Genomic DNA, 23033 nt, shown 5'->3' on the forward strand with positions numbered 1-23033 from the left:
CAAAGGCTGCACTGAGCCTTTCAGGACCCCATTTCCCCTCCTAAGACCCCATTTCCCCTTCCAGGACCCGATCCCCTCCTAGCCCCGCCCATCTCTCCCAGACCCGCCCTCCCATTGGCCAGAGGGGGAGGCGGGATCCGGGAGCCGCCGCATCTGATTGGCTGAGGCGGGAGCGCGGGAAAGCGGCGGCGGGGGCGCCTTCCTGGCGTGCACCGCGCGGGGTAACTGGGAGAGACTGGGCGGGGAACTGGAAGGTACTGGCGGGAACTGGGAGGGGCTGGGAGAGACTAGGAGGGATTGGGAGCGTGGGGAGGGGGAACTGAGAGCAACTGGGAGGGGCTGGGAGCGTGGGGAGGGGCTGGGAGGTGAGTGGGACTGGGGACAGGCTATACTGGTCCATACTGGAAACTGTCCCCCCACAGGTCGCCGATGGCCGAGCCCCGCCCGGGCCCTCCCAGTGCTCCCAGTGCCTCCCAATACTCCCAGTTCTCCCCTCCCAGTGCTCCCAGTGCCTCCCAATACTCCCAGTTCTCCCCTCCCAGTGCTCCCAGTGCCCCCCAATGCTCCCAGTTGCCCCCTCCCAGTCTGGAGGGCCTCATTCCCCCCTCCCACTTTGTGCTGCGCCCCAGGTGAGGCTCCCAGTGCTCCCAGTGACCTCTCAGTGAACCTCCCAGTGCTCTGAGTAACCTCCCAGTAACCCCCAATAACTTCCCAGTAACCTCCCAGTAATCCCAGTTCCCCCTCCCCGTGCTCCCAGTAACCCCAGTCCCCCTCACAGGTCCCTGGGGGCGGAGCTTGAGGCAGAAAGGGGGCGTGTCCATGAGTTGGAGGTGGAGCTGAAAGCACTGAAGGGGCGGAGCCATCAGCTGGAGGCGGAGCTTGAGGCAGAAAAGGGGCGGAGCCATTGGCTGGAGGTGGAACTTAAGACAGAAAGGGGGCGGAGCCAAGCGCTGAGGGTGGAACTCGATGCCCTGAGGGGGCGTGGCCAGCGATTGGAGGCAGAGCTGGCTGCAGAAAAGGGGCGGAGCCAAATCCTGGAGATGGAGCTGGAGACCTTCAGGGGGCGGGGCCTGGGCCCAGAGGGGGCGGAGCCAAGCCCAGAGCAGGTGAGGCCTCAGTGCTCCCAGTTACCCCAGTGCTCCCAGTAACTCCCAGTACTCCCAGTAACTCTCAGTTACTCTCAGTAGCTCCCAGTAACTCTGAGTCTCTCCCAGTAGCTCCCAGTGCTCCCAGTAACACCCAGTGCTCCCAATACTCCCAGTAACTCCCGGTACTCCCAATGCTCCCAGTAACTCCCAGTGACTCCCAGTAACTCCCAGTTACCCCAAATAACTCCCAGTAATTCCCAATGCTTCCCAGTAACTCTCAGTGACTCCCAGTAACTCCCAGTTACCCCAAATAACTCCCAGTAATTCCCAATGCTTCCCAGTAACTCTCAGTCTCACCTGTCCCAGGTGTTCTGGATTTGTCTCAGGGCCGGAGCCACCCTGGGAGGGACCGGGGACACCTGGGGGGACAATGGGGATATTTGGGGACACTTGGGGACACACCTGAACACACCTGGAGACATTGGGGACACACCTGGGGACATTGGGGACACACCTGGGGGCACACCTGGGCCACACCTGTGGACACGGGGGACACCTGGAGGCTCCTGGGTGCATCTGGGACATCTGAGCACACGTGAGGGACGTTGGGGACACACCTGGGGATGTTGGGGACACACCTAGGGGACATTAGGGACATACCCTGAGGTGTCCCAGGTGTGTTTAGGGTGTCTCAAGTACATTGGAGGCGGTTCAGGTGGGGGTTTTGGGCTTCTCCAAGTGAGTTTGAGGTGTCTCAGGTGAGTTTGGAGTGCCCCAGGTGAGTTTTGGGGGTCTCAGGTGAGTTTATGGGATCTCTCAGGTGTGTTTGGGGTGTCTCAGGTGAGTTTCAGGTCTCTCACATGTATTTGGGATCTCAGGTGTATTTTTGGGATCTCTCAAGTGAGTTTTGGGGTGTTCCAGGTGAGTTTTCTGGGTCTGAGGTGTGTTTGGGGTCTCAGGTGAGTTTCGGGTCTCTCAGGTATATTTGGGGTTCCCCAGGTGAGTTTCTGGGTTCCCCAGGTGTGTTTGGGGTCTCTCAGGTGTTTTTGGGGTCTCGGATGTGTATTTGGGGTCTCAGGTGAGCTCTTTCTCCCCAGATGTGGTTTTGGGGTCTCTCAGGTGTGTTTGGGGGTGCCCTGGGTGTATTTGGGGTCCCAGGTGAGCTCTCTCTCCCCAGGTGCTGCTGGGCCGCTGGCGCCAGAAGGTTTTCCAGCTGCTGCTGCAGGTGAGCCTGCAACGGGGCCAGGAGCTGCGGCTGCAGGGACAGGTGAGGGGACACGGGAGGGGACAGGGGAGGGGACACGGGAGGGGACAGGGGACAGGGGAGGGGACAGGTGAGGGGACACACCTGGGACAGGGGACAGGGGAGAGCACACCTGGTACCGGTGAGGGGACTCAGGCACAGGTGAGAGCACACCTGAGACAGGTGAGAGGACACAGGGGACACACCTGGGACAGGTGAGGGGACAGGTGAGGGCCTGGCATGCCTGGGACAGGTGAGGAGACACACCTGGGACAGATGAGGGGACACAGGGACACCCCACACCTGGGGCAGGTGACACCCTGGACAGGTGAGACCCTACAGGTAGGACCAACCCCACACCTGGGGGGAACCTCTGGGGTCACCTGTGTCCCTTTGGGGTCACCTGGACACACCTGTGTCCTTCTGGGAGGGTCTGGCAGTTACCTGGGCAGGTCACCTGTGTCCCTCAGGGATGTCACCTGTGTCCCACCTGTGTCCCCCTGTCCCAGGTGCACTCCCTGGGTGCTGTAAGGATGTCACACCTGTGTCACACCTGTGTCACACCCGTGTCCCACCTGTGTCCCTGTCCCAGGTGCGCTCCCTGGGTGCTGCAGTGGCCTCCGGGTCCCGCCAGGTGTCGCTGTTGGAGCTGCGGCTGCGCCAGGGGGAGCAGGAGAGACAGGTGAGGGACACCTGGGGACACACCTGGGACATTGGGGACACACCTGGGGACACACCTGGGACAGGGGAGGGACACCTGGGGACACACCTGGGACAGGGGAGGGACACCTGGGGCCATTGAGGACACACCTGGGGACATTAGGGGCACACCTGGGACAGGAGAAGGACACCTGGCACCATTGGCCCCACCTGGGGACACACCTGGGGCAGGTGAGGGGACACCTTGGGGACAGCTGGGGGGTTGGGAACACCTTGGAGCCATCTGGGGCCAGTCTGGGGACAACGTGGGGCTGTTCCGTGTCCAGGCCCTGTCCCAGGAGCGGCTCCGGGCGGAGGCGGCCGAGGAGGAACTGGGGAAACTGGGCCAGGCCCTGAGCCGGTACTGGGGGAACTGGGAGGGACTGGGGGGGACTGGACTGTCCCCATCGCTGTCCCCAGGCTGTTGGGGACACTGGGATGAACTGGGATGAATTGGTTTGTACTGGGATGAACTGGGATGTCCCCATTGCTGTCCCCCGACTTTTGGGGACACTGGGGGTTACTGGTTTGAACTGGTTTGTACTGGGCTGTCCCCGTTGCTGTCCCCAGGCTGTTGGGGACACTGGGCGTGGCCCTGGCCGATGTCACTGTGGCCGTCGGGGCCCTGGGGACCCTCAGTGAGCGCCTGGGACGGGCCCAGCACCGACTGCAGGGTCAGTGACACTGGGGACACCTGGGGACACTGCAGGGACACTGCAGGGACACTGCAGGAATACTTTGGAGGCTTTGTGGGAGGACTGGGGACACTTTGGGGACAGCTGGGCACACCTTGGGGACACTTTGTCAGGATTGGGGACACTCTGGGCACAGTTTGGAGGTTTGGGGACACCTTGGAGGCACTGGGGGATGACTGGGGACACTTTGGGGGATTCTGGGGACACCTTGGGGACATTGGGGTGGTGGGGACACTTTGGGGACAATTTGGAGGTGTTGGGGGATGATTGGGGATGCCTGGGAACACCTGAAGGGGGTTTGGGACATTTTGGGGACATTGGGGGGACACTTTGGGCCTGTTGGGGACACCTTGGGCCATTGGGAATGGTTTAGGGGGGTTGGGAACACTTTGGGAGGGGTAGGGATGCTCCTGGAACACCTTGGGGACACTTTGGGGACATTTGGGACACCTTAGGAGGGATTGGTGACACCTTGGGGACTGTGGGGACACTGTGAGGACACTGGGGGCACTGTGGTGGCCGTGCCCACTGTCCCTGTCCCAGTGTCCCCTCTGTGCCCAGCGCTGGTGGCCTCAGGGCGGCTCCGGTGGCGGCGGAAACCGGAGGGGACAGCAGGGGACAGCAGGTGAGTGACACTGGGGACACTGGGGGCGGCACTGGCGACATTTGGGACATCGGGGTGCGACCCTGGGGACATTTGGGACATTGAGATGGCCCCGGGGACATTAGGGGTGGCCCTGGGGACAGCAGGGTGACACTGGGTACATTGGCAGGTTACTTTGGGGACATTGGGGACAGTGGGTGACTGACACTGGGGACACTGGGAGTGGCACTGGGGACAGTAGGCACAGCAAGTGAGGGACACCAGGGGTGGCACTGGGGACAGTGGGGACATTGAGATGAGCCTGGGGACATTTGGGGGTGACCCTGGGGACACTGAGGGGCTGGCATTGGGGATGCTGGGGACAGTGGTGACACTGGGGCCATCAGGGGTGGCCCTGGGGACAGTGGGGAGTGACACTGGGGTCACCCTGGGAACACTGGGGTGGCACAGGTGACATCAGGGGATGGCCGTAGGGACAGTGCTGAGCCCGGGAGTGACACAGCAGCTCTGTCCCCTCTGTGTCCCCAGCACGGTGGCCCCGGAGGTGACATCGGAGAAGGTGAGGGGGTGGCACCGAGGGGACACCAGGGGTGGCTCTGTCCCCAGGGTGTCACCCCCATGTCCCCACCAGGCCACCAAGGGTGGGGACAGGACCCAGCCATGCCCAGGCACAGGTGGGTGTGTCCCCAGTGTGTCCCCAAATGTCCTCAAATCTGTCCCCAATGTCTCCAAACATGTCTCAAATGTGGCCCCAGTGTCCCCAAATGTGTCCCTGTGTTCCCAATGTCCCTAGTGTCCCCTCAGTGTCACCAGATGTCTCCCAGTGTGTTCCCAAATGTGTCCCTGAGTGTTCCCAAATGTCCCTCAGCGTGTCCCCAAGTGTGTCCCCAGTGTCCCTAAATATCCCTTTAATGTGTCCCCAATGTCCCCAGATGTCCCTAAAAATGTCCCTGAATGTCCCCAAATGTCCTTCCCAACGTCCTCTCAATGCTTCCAAATGTGTCCCCAAATGTCCTTCAACATCCCCAATGTCTTCAGTGTCCCCTCAATGTGTCCCCAGATGTGTCCCCAGTGTCACTCCAGTGTCCCCAACGTGTCCCTGCAGTGTCCCTGGCCCCGTTGGTGACGCAGCTCCAGGCCCTTGGTGCCGCCATCCTCGGGGACACTGGGGACCCAGCAGTGCCAGCGCCCCCATGGGGACACCGGTGACGTCATCGGGGACACAGGTGACATCATCAGGGAGTGATGTCACTGCCAGGACAGAGATGACATCACTGCGGAGGTGATGATGTCACTATGGTGATGTTGATGATGTCACTATGATGGTGATGACATCATGGCTCTGCCCCAGCCCTGGCTTGGTGTCACTTTGTCCCCACCCAGCCCCTGATGTCCCCAAAGCTGCCACAACCATCCCAGAGGGTCCCCAGAGAATCCCTGATGTCCCCAGGGAGCTTCTTTGGTGTCCCCAACCCCCCCCAAATGGCCTCCTGGTGTCCCCACATGTCCCAGGAATGTCCCCAGTTTACCCAAGGTGTCCCCAACCCCTCCCAGTGTCCCCAACCCTGCCCAAAGTGTCCCCAAAGATGGACATGGTAACAGAAGTTCCCTTGGTTACAGAAGTCCTGCCCATCCTGTGCTGCCATTGGCTGCTGTGCTCAGGACTGAGAGCGCTGATTGGCTGGGTTTGAAGGGGGCGGGGCTAAACACAGAACGGGGCCTGAACCAGTACAGACTCAACTGGGAACTGGGATAAACTGGGAACTGGGCCCAAACCAGTACAGACTGAACTAGGAGTGATCCCAAACCAGTACAGGGGCTAAACTGGGAACTGGGATGAGCTGGGACCAGTGCCTGAACTGGGACCAGAACCCCAGACTGGTCCGGGAGCCACAGTGATCACTCACAGACCCAGCACTGCTTCTGGTTTGTACTGGTTCATACTGGTCCATATTCCTCCATAGTGATTTATGCTGGTTTGTACTGGTTTGTACTGTTTCATACTGGTCCATACCAGTCACTGGCCATACTCCAGCCCCGCTGTGTGTCTCCTGTGCTCTCCCAGTGGTGTCTGAGCTGCAAGCGCGGGGGACAGTGGCCACAGGAGAATGGCTGCAGCCTGAGGGTCAGCAGGAATGGCCACAGCCCGAGGGTCAGCAGGAATGGCCACAGGAGAATGGCTGCAGCCTGAGGGTCAGCAGGAATGGCCACAGCCTGAGGGTCAGCAGGAATGGCCACAGGGGAACAGCCACAGCCTGAGGGTCAGCAGGAATGGCCACAGGAGAATGGCTGCAGCCTGAGGGTCAGCAGGAATGGCCACAGGGGAACAGCCACAGCCCGAGGGTCGGCGGCCTCAGGGTGAACGCCATAGCCCAGGCTCAGCCGGATGCCCCGCTCGCCCTTGGGCCGTTGCCACCGAGCGCTTCCCGTGGTCCCGGCGGTGCCCGGCCTCACAGGCGCGTGGGCCATGAGGCCACTGCGGCACAGGAGCTCGTGGCCATGCAGGTCCACCAGTGTCCAGCTGGGCAGCAGGGGGTTGGTCAGCAGTGGGATGTCCAGTGTGGTCACTGTGGTGGTGGCTGGCTTGGGTTTGACGTAGAAGATGGCGGGCAGGTCCAGCAGCATGGCCAGAGTGGCGGCGGTGTTGTCTGGCATGATCCACACCAGGCCTTTGTCATTGTCATAGTTGTCATTGCTGTCATCATTGTCATCATCACCATCCTCCATGTGGATCTTGATCTCCTGGGATGGCAGAGACGGGGATGTCGCGGTGGCCATGCGGAGCTGGAGGAGCTCCATGGTGGTGGCGTGGGTGGCCCAGGAGGAGGAGAAGGAGGAGGAGGAGGAGAAGGAAGGGTCACTGTTACCATGGATTGTCACAATGTCGCCGTGGATTGTCACATTGTCACCATGGATTGTTCTGTCCCCACCTTGGATAGTCCTAATGTCACCATGGATAGTCCTAATGTCACCATGGATAGTCTTGATGTCACCATGGATGGTCCTGATGTCATCATGGATTGTCCCGTCCCCAACATGGATGGTGCTAATGTCACCATGGATGGTCTTGATGTCACCACAGATGGTCCTGATGTCACCATGGATTGTCACATTGTCACCATGGATTGTTCTGTCCCCACCATGGATAGTCCTAATGTCACCATGGATTGTCCCCTCACTGCCGTGGGAACCCCATGATGACAATGACGATGACAAGGGTCCTTCTCTGCGCTTGAGCCAAAGGGCCACAACAGAGGGTCCAGGAGGAGGAAGAGGAGGAGGAAGATCTTTCTCCGCCATGGTTGGCACGCAATGACCCACTGGGAGCGTGGGTGGTGTGTGACAATGACAATGGAGACTCTTCACTACCATGGACTGCCCCTGATGACAATGGAGACCCTTCATGACCGTGGTTGTCTTGTGATGATGATGACGATAAAGGCGAAGACCCATCAAGACCATGGATGGACTCATCTCCATCATGGACATTCCACAACGTTAATGACCCTTCAGGAAGATGAATGGTCCTTGGCGATGACGATGAATACCTTTCACGACCACAGACAGTCCATGATGATGATGATGAGAAAGGCAAAGACCCATCCAGACCATGGATGGCTCTTGAAGATCAGGGATGGACCCGTCATGGTCATTGATAACCTTTGATGAAGACAATGACAGTGAAGACCCATCAAGGCCACAGATGGACTCACGACCATCACAGATGTTCCACAATGGTGATGACCCATCAATGATGATGACCACGGATGTTCCTTTACATGGTCCCATCATGACCATGAATGTTCTGTGACAGTGCTGATGACAATGACGATGACCCATCATGACCATGAACACTCTGTGATGATGATGATGCCCCACCATGATCCCGCTGGCCCCATCCCCCTCCAGCTCCTGCAGGATCTGTCAGCATGGCTCCACCACGTGCCCCATCTGCAGCACACTGGCCACCAGCAAACCCCAGTTAGAGCCCTCCAGGACCCCCCAAATCATCCCCAGGATTTTCCAAAACCCCTCCTAGAACCTTCCAGGACCCCTCAGGAGCCCCCAAACCCCACCAAGGACCCCTCAAGGCCCTCCAGGTCCTCCCAGATCCTCTCCAGGAATTGCCAGAACCCCCAAACCCTCTTGGGACCCCTCAAATCCTCCCCAGGACCCCTCAAATCCTCCTCAGGACCCCCAACACCCCCCCTCTGAGGCCCTTTTCTGTAATGCCTCCAACTGGGAATAAAAGTTGACTTTACAGAAAGTTCCTGGAAAACTGGGAATTTGCTGGAAAATCATTGTTTTATCCCAATCTGAAGCATAAAATACAGGAATTTCCAGGAAAATAAACGTTTAATGCCAATTTGGGGCATTAAAAACTGAGAATTCCTTGGAAAAATCAACGTTTTATCCCAGTTTGGGGCATCTGGGGGGTCTTGGGTCCTGTTTTTGGGGATTTCCATGGAATTCCCAGTATTTTAGGGGTTTCCAAGGAATTCCCGGTATTTTGGGGTCTTGGTCCCATTTTTTGGGGGATTCCTGTGGAATTCCCCGGATTTTGGTGGGGGGTGTCCATCCCATTTTTGGAGTATACCTCCCCTCTTCCCCCCCCCCCCAATCCATTTCAGTTTCGAGTCTCAGACCTCGCAACTGGCTTGGCCACGCCCCTTTCTTCAGGCTGACCAATCAGAGCTTGGGGCGGGGCCTAGGGGATACCGCCTGTCTGGGGGGGGGTGAATGAGATCCCAGAAGGTGATTGGGGTCCTGGAAGGGGAAATGTGGCCTTGAGAGTGGGGGGCTCAGAGTCCTGGCAGGGGAAATGAAGGTCCTGGAAGGGTAAATGAGGGTTCTGAAGCGTTCATTGGGGTCCTACAGATGGAATTCAGGACCTTCATCTAACCTGCCAGGACCCCCATTTAACCTGCCAGGACCCCAATTTACCCCTCCAGGACCCTCAATGATCTATGTAGGATCCCATTTTCCCCCTCAGGACGCTCATTCCCCTGCCAGGACCCAGTTCACCCCCTCAAAACCCCATTTTCCCTTCCAGGACCCCATTTGTCCCCATAACCGTGGAAACAGCACCCATGAGTGACCAGGGCTTGCTGGGTTGGTTCCTGTCCCCAAATATCCCCAGTGATGTCACCCCAGGAATTCCCATCAGTATTTGGGACAATTTTAATGAAAATTCCGCAGATTTATTTCAAATCCTGTGCTGGGACAGTGGCAGGGGACAGGTGACAGCAGCGATGTCCCCAATGGTGTCACCACCCCGATGACATCACAGTGGTGACATCACTGTCCTTCTAGCAGCCTCGGGATGTCTTCAATGGCTCTTTGGCACCTCTCGGCCACCGCGTGGGCACCGGGGCCACCAGGGAGCCTGCGGATGTCCCCAAGTGTCCTCAGCAGGTGACGTGTGGCCAGGCGGCTGCTGGCCTCCCACAGCCGCTCGGCCTTGGCCACCTTGGCCACCAAGCCCTCAGGGACATCAGGGGATGCCTCATTTGTCCCCTTCAGGGCGGCCTCGATGTCCCTGAGCCAACACTGCAGCTCCCGGGGGAACGCAGTGGCTTTGTCACACGCAGCCACCAAGCGCTCCAGCAGCCCCAGGGCTGCTTCTGCCCGCTGTCCCCTCCTGGTGGCTGCCTCCCCCTCGCTTCTGGCCACCACGGCATCTTCCATGGCCTTGGAGGCTGCCTCTGTCTCTTTGCTGGCAGCCGCCAGCCGGGCCTCGTGCGCTGCCTCCTCCGAGGCCATCTTCTCCTTGTCCGTGGCCAGTGGCAGCTGCCAGGCTTTGGCCACCAGGTTCTCCTGAGCTGTCCCCCAGCGGGTGGCCTTGTCCTGCAGGTCTCCAGCCAGGGCGCTGCTGGTGGCCGCGGTGGTGGCCTCGGCAGTGACCGCATCCCTGCAGGCGTCACGGAGCTCGGTGGCCTCTCGGGCCAGCCGGGCCCAGCTGTCCTCGATCATGGCCACTGACTCCCGCCAGGCACTGGCTGCGGCTGTCACATGGGCCCAGGTGGCCCCCAGGTTGGCCCTAAAGGCAGCCAGGGCCTGGCCCAGGGAGGTGACACCTTGGTGGTCCAGAGTGTCCTGGAGGTGACCGATGAAGGTCCCCAGGGCCTTGTGCAGGGACCTTGGGGACACATGCAGCAGCACATCCCTGTACGGCCCGGCCACAGTGGCTGCCAGCTCACCAAGCGTGGCCACCACGGCCACCAGCACCTCCAACAGCTGTGGAGGGGACAGGGGAGGTGGCAGGGACCTCGTGGCACTTGTGCCCTCCCGAGGTGGCCCCTGTGCCCTCCCAGTGTCCCGTTTGTCCCGTCCCTGGAGGGCTCTGCTGTCCCCTCTGTCCCTGTGTCACCCCCTCGTCCCCTCTGCCACCGTCGGTCCCCTCCAGCCCTCTGTCACCTCCCCCCTTCCTGCCACGCCCTTGTCCCCTCCTGTCCCTCCCTGTGTCCCCTCCGTTTCCTCACGTCCCCTCCCCCCCCCGCCCCGCGCCGGGATTGTCGCACCTCGCGGGGCTCCATGGCCGCTGGGGACACTCCGGGGACGCTTTGGGGACACTCCGGGGACACTCCAAGGGCCGCTGGCCGGGATAGGGGGGACACGCCCGGGGACACTCGGAGCACACGCGGAACGGGCACGGCCGGATGGGGGCAGGGCAGGGTGATGTCACCGCCCCCTCCGCCCCCCCCCCCCCCCGCGGGGCCAGGGCGGGGTCCGCAAAGCCCCCCCCCATGTCCCCAACGGGTCCCAATGTCCCCAACAGGAGCCCAATGTCCCTTCATGTCCCGTTGGGGACACTGGGGACACACCGGGTCCTGTTGGGGACACTTTAGGGACATCGTGGTGACCCAAAACGGGACAGGGGACGTCAGGGTGGCCCCGGTGTCCCCAAGGGAAGGACACGGGGGTGGCACCAAGGTCCCCAATGTCCCTCGGGGTGTCCCCGTGCCTCGGCGGTGACAGTGCCACCCCTGTGTCCCCACCCTGTCCCTACCCCTGCCCCGCCAGTGCCCGCTGGGCCACCTCCAGCCTCCGCGTCACCTCCTCATGCCCCTCACCCGAGGTCGCCAAGTCCTCCACGATGTCCCCGAGCACCCGGGCAGCGCTGGGGAAGCCCTGTCCCCGTGTCCCCCACGGTGTCACCTCCCTGTCCCGGGTGACAGCGGCCACCAACTTCTTCAGCGCCCGCGTCACCTCCTCCAGCCGCCCCAGCACATCCGCGGTGACCTCGTTGGTGGCCGCGGCAGCCTCAGCGCTGGCCCTGGCGGCCGCCACCCGCCGGGCGCGATCCCACAGGCGCAGGGCCATGTCCCGCTGGTGGCCCGCAGCAGTGGCCAGGTGACGCCGCGATGTCTCCAAGCCCCGCCAGGCCACCTCACAGGACACGGCCACCACGGTCAGGGCCAGCAGCAGGTGACTGTCCTCGGCCACCCCCAGGGCGGCGCGGGCTGAGTCCAGGGACACTGCGGGGACACCACACAGGTGGCATCAGGGACACAGCAGTGCCACCAGCCCAATGTCACCAACCCAGTTCCAGCCAAGTGTCCCCAGCCGTGTCCCAGTGCCACCAGCCCAATGCTCCCAGTGCCAGCCCAGTGCCACCGTCCCATTGTCCCCCTACCTATGTCACCATGCCAGTGTCACCACTACCACATATAGCACCAGACCAGTGTCACCAGTTCAATCCCAGTGTTCCCCACCCCGTCCCAGTGTCCCCAGTCCCTTCCTGATGTCCCCATCCCAGTGTCCCCTCCCAGTGCCCCCAGTCCTGTCCCACTATCTCCATCCCAGTGTCCCCAGTCCTCTCCCACCGTCACCTGTTCCAGCCCAGTGCCACCAGTTCTGTCCCACTGTCACCACCCGAGTGCCACTACCCTGGTGTCACCAACCCAGTTTCAGCCCAGGGTCCCCAGTCCTGTCCCAGTGCCACTGGCCCAGTGCTTCCAGTTGCAGCTCAGTGTCCCCCCCCCCCCCCCCCACTGTCACTGTGCCAGTGTCACCACCCCAGTGTCACCAGTTCAATCCCAGTCTCCCATCCCGGGGCAGGGGAAGGTTTCTACTGGTTTGTAGGGCTCCATGCTGGTCTGTACTGGTTCCTTGCATCCCCTGCTGCCCCATGCTGTTCCATACTGGTCCATACTGGTCTATACTGGTCAGGGCAGGGGAAAGTCTCTGTTGCTCTGTAGATATTCATACTTGTCCAAACTGGTCTGAACTGGTCCCCCCTGCTCTATACTGGTTCATGCTGATCCTTACTGCTCCATAGTGCCTTATACTGGTCTGTACTGGTCTATACTGGTTTATACTGGTCAGGGCAGGGGGAGTTCTCTGCTGGTCTGTAGATATTCATACTGATCTATACTGGTCCGAACTGGTCTGAACTGGTCTGTAGTGCCTCCCACTGAGGCAGTACAGACTCACAGTACGCAATACTGCCACAGTGTGCTATGAAGGTGCATACTGGTCTGAACCGGTTTATACTGGTCCATACTGGTCTATACTGGTCTGAACTGATATACACTGGTTCAGGCAAGGGGAAGTTCTACTGGTCTGTAGATATTAATACTGGTCTATACTGGTCTGAACTGTCTCCCACTGAGGCAGCACAGACTCACAGCATACAGTACTGCCACAGTGTGCTATCAGGATGTATACTGGTCTGAACTGGTTTATACTGGTCTGAACTAGTTTATACTGGTCTGTACTGGTCCATACTGCCCCATATTAGTCCATACCATTCCACACTGGTCCATATTACTCTATACTGGTCTATACTGGTCTGTACTGGTTTATACTGGTCAGGGTGGGGGAAATTCTCTACTGGTCTGTAGATATTCATACTGGTCCATACTGGTCCATACTGCTTTATACTTGTCCATACTGGTCCATACTGGTTTTTACTCACACACGATCCCACACAGCACCATCAGCCCCATGGTCAGCCCGTGCCCAGCCCGCAGCCAGCGCTGGCACCGCCATGCCCGTCCCTCCTCGCGTTCCAGTGTCGCCGCTGCCGCCTCGGCCATGGCCCCGACCTGCCTCAGCCACTGCTTGTCCTCGTCCCCCAGGGTCCCCAGGGCCACCGCTGGGGCCACCGCGGCCTCCCGGGCCCTCTCCAGCCCCTCCCGGGCCACCCGGGCCTGGCTCAGCGCAGCCTCGGCCTCAACCAGTGCCGTGGGGACGCTGTCCGGTGTCCCCAAGGCCTCGGCCAGGGCCACCAGGGCCGCCAGGGCCCGGTGCTGTGCGGCCACCGCTGGGGGCACCTCGGGAGGGAGGGCAGGGGGGGACACCTGGGGACAGGAAAGGGGGGTTAGGGGGGTAGAGGAGGGGTTGGGGGGATTCTAGGGGGAGTTTGGGGAGTCTCAAGTGGGATTTAGGGGCTCCCAGATGAGGTTCCCCAGGGATTTGTGGCTCCCCAGCTGAGAATTCTCAAAGATTTGGGGTTTCTCAGCTGCCCAGGTGAGGATTTGGGGGAGTCCCAGGCGGCCATGTGAGGGTCTCAAGGGACTCCCAGGTGAGATTTGGGGGGTCCCAGGTGAGAATTCCCAAGGATTTGGGGTTTCCCAGGTGTCCCAGGTGAGGCTCCAGGGACGTTTTGGGGTTCCCAGGTACCCAGGTGAGATTCTGGGGGGTTCCACTTGAATCCACCCAGGAATTTGGGAGGTCCCATCCCCCTTTTCCCCCTCCCCGGCCCCTCTGAACTCCCCAGACTCCGGAACTTTCCACTTCCCTTTTCCCTCCCAGCCGCACCCACGGCCCTGGGGATCCCCAAACTTCCCCAAATCCCCCCAAATCCCTCCCAAATCCCCCCAAATCGCCTCAGGTACCTGCTGGGGGCGACCCCAGGGTTTTGGGGTTCCCACCTTGAGCTCCATCCCAGTCTCCATCCAGAGGCTGCGGCCAGAGCTCTGAGGGCAGAGGGCGTCGAGGCTCGGAGGAGGGAGGGCCCCACGCCCTGATCCTCCCCCGAGGGGCAGAACTGGGCCTGCCAGGACCTCAGGGAACCTTTCGGGGCTGGCTTTAACCCCTCGGGGCCTGGATCCATCCATCAGGGCTCCATTTCCCTGCCAGGACCCCAGTGACCCCTCAGGGCCCTGATTTCCCCAGACAGGACCCTGATTTACCCCCATTCATCCTTTCAGGACCCCATTTACCCCTCAGGGCCTTCATTTATCTCTTCAGGAACCATTTTCCCCTCAGGACCCCATTTATCCTTCCAGGACCCCATTTACCCCCTCAGGGCCCATTTACCCCACACAGGGCTCTGATTTCCCCTGCCAGGACTCTGATTTAGAATTGGTTTTGGGGATTGTTTATGAAGATCCAGCAGGATTTGGGGTCTGGGATTTGGGATTGTTTGAGGACCCAGGATTGGAGATCTTTTAGGATCAGATTTGGGGTATCTGGCAGCATTTGGGATCTGGGATTTTCTGGGATCCAGGGTTTGGGATTTGAGAGCATTTAGAATCGGTTTTGAGTGTCCAGTAGTATTTGAGATCTGGGCTTTGGGATTGTTTGGGATCCAGGGTTTGAGGTCATTTGGGACTATTCCTTGGGATCCAGCAGGATGTAGGATCTGGAATTTAACACTTCTTGGGATCCTGGATTTGGTGTAATTTTGGAATTGCTTGGGATCCAGAATTTGAGATAATTTGGGCTCATTCCTTGGGATCCTGCAGGATTTATCATCTGGGGTTTGGGATTGTTTGGATTGGTTTTGTGTATCCATCAGCATTTAGGATCTGGGATTTTTTGGGATCCAGGATTTGGGATTTGAGAGCATTTGGGATTATTCCTTGGGATCCAGCAGGATTTGGGATCACTTGGGAACCCTGAGGCCCTCGCCCCCGATGTCCCCAAGGGGTCCCTTTTACTGCCCTTCCCACCCTCCCATTGATGGCCCCGCCCCTTTCCCACGCCCCATTAATGCCCGCACAGGCCCCGCCCAGTTTCGTTTCCTTCCAGGCCCCGCCTCTCTCCACGCCCCATTCATTGCCCGCCCTTTCCCGCACCTCAGGCCGCGCCCCCTCCGCTCCCAATTGGCTGTTGCTCCCCCTCCCCTCCTCCCCCCCAATCCCCGCCTCCCCTGCTCCGCCGCTCCCCATTGGCCAAATAACGCGGGCCACGCCCCTCTGTGGGCGTGGCTACAAGACCGATCGGCGTTGATTGACAGGTTCCCCTCAGCAGCGGCCCCGGGGGGTGCAGCCAACGCGGCTCGGGGGGACCGGGGAGGGGCTGGGGGCGTTTTGGGGGGGGGTTCAGTCAATGTGGGGGGGCCCGGGGGTTGCCAGGGGGGGTCCTGATGAGTGTGGGGGAACCCATGGATTGGGGAGTCGGGGGTAGGGGGGGTCCCCTGAGTGAGGGAAGGGCGGTGAGTTGGGGGTCCTCGCACCCTGGGGGGGGGGTCATGGACCGGGGCGGTCCCAGCGCTTTGGGGGTTCGGTAAAGGGGAGGGAGGCAGTGAATGGGGGGATTCCGCTGCGTGGGGGTGCTCTGGTAAATTGGCGGGAGGGGCCCTGGTGATAACGGGGGGATCCCGGCTGATAACGGAGTGGGAGACAGGACCGAGCCCCAGAGGACCATCACATTGCCATTAAATTGAATGCACGGTGCACACATGAGCAAATAGATTATTTTGTACCAAAGAGCAGCCACAAGGAATTACCTATAATCAATAATCAAGTACCAGAGCAAAAGACTTATGAAAGTATTTTTTTTGCAAAAGCCAGTACAGAATTGCAGCAGGCAATTATTAAATTGTCATTTATGACCCGGCTGTGCTGAAGGCACGGAGGAAAGCTGGAAGCTGCTGAGGGGTCTCATTCACCTGTCCCCTGTCCCTGAGTGTCCCTGAGTGTTCCCAGTGACATCACCCCAGGAATTCCCATCAGGATTTGGGACAGTATCAATGAAAATTCCCAGAAAATTCCTCGGATTTGTCTTAAATCCCATGTGGGGAGGGGAGAGGTGACAGCAGCGATGTCCCCAATGATGTCACCGCCCTGATGAGGTCACAGCTGTGACGTCACTGTCCCTGCAGCAGATTTGGGATGTCCTCAATGGCTTTTTGGCACCGCTCAGCCACCGCACGGCTGCTGGGGCCATTGGGGCCACCACGGCCATCATAGGGACCCAAGAGGAGGTCATGGATGTCCCCAAGTGTCCCCAGCAGGTGACGCATGAACAGGCGGGTGCTTGCATCCCAGAGCCGCTCGGCCTTGGCCACCAAAGCCACAGGGACATTGGGGGGTGCCTCATTTGTCCCCTCTAGGGCATCCATGATCTCCTCGAACTGCCACTCCATGTAACCAATAAACATAGAGGCACTGTCACACGCATCCGCCAAGCGCTCCAGCGGCCCCAGGGCCACCTCTGCCCAATGTCCCCTCCTGGTGGCCGCCCTCGCCCGGCTGGCTCCCACGGCCTCGTTGGTGGCCAGAGCCACCTGGGCATCATGCTCAGACCCTGCCAAGGCCTCTTCCTGCCTGTCCAGGGCCACCATGAGCTGCTGGGCAGTGGCCGCCAGGTTGTCCCCAGCTGACCCCCTGTGGGTGGCCTCGTCCTTGTCCTGTGGGTCCCCGGCCTGGGCATTGGCCATGTCCTCGCAGGCATCACAGAGGTGGATGGCCTCCCAGTACAGGTGGCCCCAGCTGTTCCCTAGTGCGTCCTCCAACTTCCACCAGGCTCTGTCCACAGCTCTCACATCAGCCCAGATGGCCCCCGGGGTGGCCCCAAAGGCGGTCAGGGCCTGGTCCAGGGAGGGGACACCAGGGTGGCCCAGAGAGGTGACATCACTGTGGTCCAGGGTCTCACGGAGGCTCCAGGTGAAGTGCCTCAGGGCTGTGTGCAGGAACTCTGGGGACATACACTGCTGCTCGTCCCTCTGTGGCCCAGTCACGGCGGCCGCCACCTCACCCAGGGTGGCCACCACGGCCACCAGCGCCTCCAGCACCTGGAAAGAGGACAGGGGAGGTGTCAGTGACCTGGTGGCATTTGTGGCCACCTGCAGTTTCCCCTGTGCCCTCCTAGGGTCCCCTTTGCCCCTCCCTGAGGGCTCTGCTGTCCCTCTGTCCCTTTGTCAGCTCCCTGTCCCCTCTGCCACCCCACCCCTCCCCCCCTCCCCCCCACTGCACCGGGACTGTCGCACCTCTTGGGGCTCCATGGCAGCTGGGGACACTCCAGAGACACTCTGAGGACACTGGTGGGGGGCGAACACACCCAGGTGACAGTTGGGGCGCGCAGGAAGGCAGCGCAGCCGGAGAGGGGAAACAGGAAGAGCTAAAGTCACCGCCCCCAGCCATGGCAGGGTCCCCAATGTCCCCCCAATTTCCTTGATGGGACCTCAATGTCCCCTCAGGGTCCCCAACAAGAACCAAGTGTCCCCTGATGTCCTGTTGGGGACACTTGGGACACACCATGGTCCTGTTGGGGGACACTGTGAGGACATCTGGGACATCGTGGTGAGCCAAAACGGGACAGGGGGGATCAGGGCGGCCCCAATGTCACCAAGAGAAGGGCACAGGGGTGTCCCCAAGGTCCCCAATAGGACCCCAGTGTATCCCCAGTGTCCGCAGATGGACATTGTGGGACACTTGGGCCTTGTGGGGGACCTCAGGGCAACACCAGGGCCATGCGAGGCACTCGGGGGACATCGGGGTCCCATTGGGAACACTGGGGGGACATTGAGGACCCTGCCCTGGCCCCACAGGTGGGGGAAGGGCAGGGGGGACAGTGACGTCATCGTCACCTCTTCCTACTACCTCCATCCAGCCGTGCCACGTTCCTCTGTGTCCCCAACTGTCACCCTGGCGTGTTCACCTCCCAGAGTGTCCCCAGAGTGTCCCTGGAGTGTCTCCAGCAGCCGTGGAGACCCATGAATTGTGACAATCCCAGTGGGGGAGGCAGGGAGAGGGGACAGGGGGCACACAGGGGTGACAGAGGGGACAGGAGGGCGTGGCAGGAAGAGGGGAGGTGACAGAGGGGTAGAGGGGACTGAGGGTGACAGAGGGCTGGCAGAGGTGACAGTGGGGGGTGGCAGGGGGTGGCAGAGGGGACAAGGGGGCGACAAAGGGACAGAGGGAACAGCAGAGCCCTCCAGGGAGGGGACAAAGGGACCCCGGGAGGGCAAAGGGGCCACCACAGGAGGCCACAAGTGCCACCAGATCCCTGACACCTCCCCTCCTGTCCCCTTCCCAGCTGCTGGAGCTGCTGGTGGCCACAGTGGCCACCCTGGGCGAGGTGGCGGCCACCGTGACCGGGTCACACAGGGACGTGCGGCAGCGCGTGTCGCCAAAGTTCCTGCCCGCGGCCCTGAGGAGATTCACCCAGAGCCTCCGTGAGACCCTGGACCACGGCGATGTCGCCTCCATGGGCCACCGTGGTGTCCCCTCCCTGGGCCAGGCCCTGGCCGCCCTCTGGGCCACCCCTGGGACCAACTGGGCCGATGTGAGAGCCGCGGCCAAGGCCTGGCAGGAGTTGGTGGCCGCGCTCAGGGAGAGATGGGACCGGCTGGCCATGGATGCACTGAGCCCTATGGAGCCTGCACGCACACGGGCTTCACCATGGCCATCGCCCGGGCCACCAACCTGCAGAACGAGGCAACCCGCCAGGATTGGGATATGGGTTTGGAAGACCTGCAGGCCATAGTCCGGTTGCTGCCAGTGGCCCTGGGCATGGATGAGGGGGCCTGGGCAGGAGCTGTGCACGAGGCCCAGGGGGCTGCGGCCACCAACAAGGCCATGGGAGAGGCCGTGGTGCCCGCCAGCTTGATAAGGGCGGCCACCAGGAGGGGAAATTGGGCAGAGGAGGGCCTGGGGCTGCTGGAGCGCTTGATAGAAGAGTGTGGCAGCGTCAGTTCGTTCTTCCAGGAGCTGCAGCGGCAGTTCAGGGCCATCAAGCCTTATCTGGAGGGGACAGAGCAGGCATCCCCCAATGTCCCCGTGGCCTTGGTGGCCAAAGTGGCCGAGTTTGAGCACCTGTGGGATGCCAGTGCCTGCCTGGCCAAGGATCACCTGCTGAGGATACTTGAGGCCATTGACAACATCCTCTTGAATCCCTATGCTGGCCCAGGTGGCCGAGCAGTGCCACAAAGCCATCAAGGACATCTCAAGACTGATGCAGAGACAGTGATGTCACTGCTGTGATGTCATCAGGGTGATGACATCTCTGGGGTCATTGCTACTGTCACTTGTCTCTTCTCCACTCCCCACATGGGATTTGAGGCAAATTTGGGGAATTTTCTGGGAATTTTCATTGAAATTGTCCCAAATCCTGATGGGAATTCCTGGGGTGACATCACTGGCGACACTCAGGGACACTCTGGGGACACTCAGGGACATGTAGACACTCAGGGACAGGGGATGGGGGTGAATGAGTTGCTTCAGCAGCTTCCAGCTTTCCACTGTGCCTGCAGCAGAGCCAGGTTGTAAATGACAATTTAATAATTGCCTTCTGCAATTCTGCATTGGCTTCTGCACAACGTTATTGAACACAAGTATTTTGCTATGGTACTTGATATTGATATTGATTATTAATAATTCCTTGTAGCTGCTTTTTGGAGCAATATAATCTATCAATTTATGTGTGCACCATATAGCCTATTTAATGCTATTTGATATTATAGCCTAGGCCTTAAAACATTCGAAATAGACAAATATTAAATAGATAAATAATAAGTGTTAAAATAGAGACTGTGCAATATTAAAATGCTTTTGCATAACTGACTCAGGAGTAAGACAATTCCCTTGTTCCTCACACCTGTGGATCAGCCTCTCCAGGCAATAACAGTGACACAAACCTGAGAAGAATTTATGAATTTATCAGGGAGTGTGCAACAACAGGATGGAACCAGAAGAAGAAATAAATAATATTAATCTAATCTACAGAATGCCCTGCAGACAAGTCAGAGGTTAAAACCAAACATGAGCTCCTGGAACATCCAAACCTCCCGGGGATGTTTGAATAATGTCTGACCTCAGGAATGTGTTTGTAGCCCTGCAGTGGAACCGGATCTGGAGAACAATGGGTTAAGTTTCGGAGGAGTTCCTTGGCCAACTGCTACAATCCTTTTATAGCCCTTATCAAACTTTTACAATTTTCAAGGAGAGAACTTCGTTTCTCACACCCGGCTGCGATCTGGGGGGGCCCCGTTGCTGAGCACTGACCCCGCCCCGGGTGTCGCTGGAACCCCCAAAAACCGCAGCCACCACCAGCCCTTGTTGGGGGTTGGGTTTTCTCTGTTCTTTCCTTGTTATTTTTGGATTTTTTTCCATTGAGATACTGAGAAGCACTGATGGCTGAGTGCTTGAGAAGGCGGGGAGGGGGAACTCCTCTGGTTTTTGGGAGTTTCTCTGGGAGGAGGGAGCAGAGATACCGGGAGAACGGGGGGGCAGGGGTTGGGGGCAGCCTCTCTCTGTCGCTCTTTGGCATCGGAGGAGGGCGGCCAGGCTGTCACTGCGGAGAGAATTCAGTGGCACCGCTGGAGCTCAGCCCTGAGGGACCAATCACCGTCTGCTCGTGTGCCTTGGGAATCCTTAAATTCGTGTGCTCTGGGAATCCTGACTTCCATATGCCCCAGGAATCCTGAACTTCGCCTGTCCTGGAAATTGATTTCTGTGTGTGCCCCAGGAATCCTGAATTTTGTGTGCCCCTGGAATCCCAAACTTCGTGTGCCCCGGGAATCCTGATTTTCGTGTTGTTAAATACGAGAGCAGGCTCCAGGTGCTAAAGTGATTTCAGCATTTATGATAAGAAAAAGAAAGGCCTAAAGCAAGGGGACCCAAGGGCTGAGCAGGAGTGTTCCTGCTGAGGATGCTGCAGCGCCGGCGCTGGGGCTGCTCAGCAGCGATGTTCCCGATGTCTCAGAGGGAGCAGCACAGATTCAGTGGGTCAGAACCCCCTTTCTGTCCTGCTTTTTGTCCCTTTGGATTGGTTTCTTTTTGCATCCTTCACTTGCTTGAAGGTTTAAGGTGATTGGCCCATGACAACTCTGTCCAGGCTGGCTGGTTTTGCTTGGGGGGTGGTGCACTTTACTGAGGTGTGTTATGGTACGCTGAGTATAAATATAAAATGAGTAATTATAAATATATATTTATATAAATAGATATATATTTTATATGTATATATATTCTATATATTTAATATATAATCTATATTTTATCTAGATATAAAAATAAACATAATAATATATAATATACAATAGATGTTTTATATATTCTATATTTAATATATTTTTATAAAAATACAAATGTTTTATGTTGATATTTATATATACATATATAAATATAGATTTATATAAATAAAAAAGAGTAGTTACAAGAAATATAACTTTTACAATATAATAGCCAAACTAACAGTACATGCTTAACCATCTATCAACTATTTACAACACTTTCTAACCTATTTTTGGCAATTCCCCCCTCTAACTATTTGATCAGGCTTCCAGCCTGCATCAACCTTCTAGAGTTCAACTTCTACTTTTCTCAGTTTCTCGTATTGTTCAAGCACATCTCTGGCATTCTGATCACCCTGTTCTTTTGTTAACGTGACTTTTTCACCATTTTTCCTTTCCACGTTCCCTTGCAGCAGGATGCTGCTGTGGACAGTGCTGATCACTATCCGGACTAGACACGGAATTGCACACAGTAGTAATATTACACTTGCTAGTGCACGCACCACAAAGAAGACCAATTTCTTCCATCATTTACCATTCCAGGTGAACAAGCTGTCCCACCAATCGGAGTCTCCAAACAAGGGGGCCCATTTTTGTGCTCCAGCATAGGTTAGTTTTCTATATTTTGAGGAATGTTTTTAATTACATGACTGTGGTCATGGATCTCTCGGCAGCATTCTGAAGTATTAAATTTCTCACAGATGCCTCCTTCCTCTGTAGGGAGGTAGTCCGCTGCCAATGGGACCTGGTAAATTACTGATTGTTATGAACAAAAACTCGGTTAATATTTTTTTATGAGAAAAAGTTTCAAAAAGGCAGCCAGACCACTGGCTCTGCCCAAGTTCTGTGTGTTTTGTTATTGTAATCACGGGTCGTTGTCGTTAATGGTTGTTTTTGTATTAGTAAAAGCCCTGGCCGGGGCGAGGTAATGGCCCTTCTCCTGGGTGGGGACCTTGCCCGAGGCTAAGTTGTACCTTTCCCAGAATAGTGAAGACACCTGAGAAGGTGGGGGGGGTTATGCAAAGTGACTCGCAAGACCAGAATGCTTTGTGAGACCCCCATCTCCAAACTCATGGAGAAACCCCAAAAACAACGAGCCACCTAAGAGTTGAGAGACTAGAGTGATGTCTGGACGTGAGGAACCGAGTGCTGAGCCTGCAGAGACGCGGAACACCTTCGGACCCTCTCGCCCTGACCATGGGAGTTGACCCCGGAGCTGAGACCAGGCCGACTGAGTGGGAAAAACTAACATCTGACACCATCTTATGGGATCAGGAGACCCAAAAAGGCTCCCAAGACGATCTGATCCTTAGCTCTGCCCCTGGTGGACAAAGCTGCGCATATCCTCCTCCTCTGAGTCGCCCTGGGAGACGACGGACGCTGCAGACCCGTCGAGCCGCCCGATCCTGAGCTGATCACTTTTTAATAAAGGCATTACACAGGAGAAGAAGTCTCCTGGCCCTGTTTATTTCAGCTGGGGGCTCTCGTCCGGGATAGCCACGCCGCAAGAGGACTCAGG

The 23033-nt window shown here is 58.3% G+C and overlaps 3 protein-coding genes across 5 annotated transcripts; 1 reads left to right on the forward strand and 2 right to left on the reverse strand.

Moving 5' to 3' along the window:
• The first annotated feature begins 209 nt into the window (after window positions 1-209).
• Window positions 210-6462, forward strand: LOC131093406 (coiled-coil alpha-helical rod protein 1-like). 3 transcript variants are annotated; one of them, XM_058040565.1, is made up of 11 exons: window positions 210-254; window positions 423-629; window positions 779-1106; window positions 2266-2355; window positions 2924-3013; window positions 3318-3391; window positions 3601-3704; window positions 4287-4350; window positions 4858-4888; window positions 4961-5003; window positions 5435-6462. In XM_058040565.1, the coding sequence occupies exons 2-11, from the start codon at window positions 430-432 to the stop codon at window positions 5536-5538; spliced, it is 1128 nt and encodes a 375-aa protein (XP_057896548.1). In that variant the 5' UTR covers window positions 210-254; window positions 423-429; the 3' UTR covers window positions 5539-6462. The 3 variants fall into 3 exon arrangements, with proteins under 3 accessions (XP_057896548.1, XP_057896546.1, XP_057896547.1); XM_058040563.1 differs by having other exon boundaries at window positions 4858-5003; XM_058040564.1 differs by having other exon boundaries at window positions 2266-2313; window positions 4858-5003.
• A 2623-nt stretch (window positions 6463-9085) lies between these two features.
• Window positions 9086-10958, reverse strand: LOC131093419 (uncharacterized). The gene is made up of 2 exons (XM_058040584.1): window positions 10851-10958; window positions 9086-10566 (listed from the first exon to the last, which is right to left on the reverse strand). Exons 1-2 carry the CDS (start codon window positions 10863-10865, stop codon window positions 9628-9630), a joined length of 954 nt encoding a protein of 317 aa, XP_057896567.1. The 5' UTR covers window positions 10866-10958; the 3' UTR covers window positions 9086-9627.
• Window positions 10959-11334: 376 nt separating this feature from the next.
• On the reverse strand, window positions 11335-15449 carry LOC131093358 (uncharacterized). Its single transcript, XM_058040510.1, has 3 exons — window positions 15231-15449; window positions 13250-13634; window positions 11335-11807 (listed from the first exon to the last, which is right to left on the reverse strand). The coding sequence occupies exons 1-3, from the start codon at window positions 15447-15449 to the stop codon at window positions 11335-11337; spliced, it is 1077 nt and encodes a 358-aa protein (XP_057896493.1).
• Between the last annotated feature and the right edge of the window lie 7584 nt (window positions 15450-23033).

Source organism: Melospiza georgiana, chromosome 25 (assembly GCF_028018845.1).
Source record: "Melospiza georgiana isolate bMelGeo1 chromosome 25, bMelGeo1.pri, whole genome shotgun sequence".
Taxonomy (NCBI): Eukaryota; Metazoa; Chordata; class Aves; order Passeriformes; family Passerellidae; genus Melospiza; species Melospiza georgiana.

Bases quoted from the DNA above. Each gene is read 5' to 3' on its own strand.
- LOC131093406 (XM_058040563.1), top strand. From the start codon at position 430: ATGGCCGAGCCCCGCCCGGGCCCTCCCAGTGCTCCCAGTGCCTCCCAA. The intron at 1,107-2,265 runs GTGAGGCCTCAG...CTCTCTCCCCAG, and splicing joins CGGAGCCAAGCCCAGAGCAG to GTGCTGCTGGGCCGCTGGCG. The intron at 5,004-5,434 runs GTGGGTGTGTCC...GTGTCCCTGCAG, and splicing joins CCAGCCATGCCCAGGCACAG to TGTCCCTGGCCCCGTTGGTG.
- LOC131093358 (XM_058040510.1), bottom strand. From the start codon at position 15,449: ATGGGGAGCGGCGGAGCAGGGGAGGCGGGGATTGGGGGGGAGGAGGGG. The intron at 13,635-15,230 runs GTGGGAAGGGCA...TCCTGTCCCCAG, and splicing joins GCGGGGCCATCAATGGGAGG to GTGTCCCCCCCTGCCCTCCC. The intron at 11,808-13,249 runs GTGAGTAAAAAC...GTGTCCCCGCAG, and splicing joins GGTGCTGTGTGGGATCGTGT to TGTCCCTGGACTCAGCCCGC.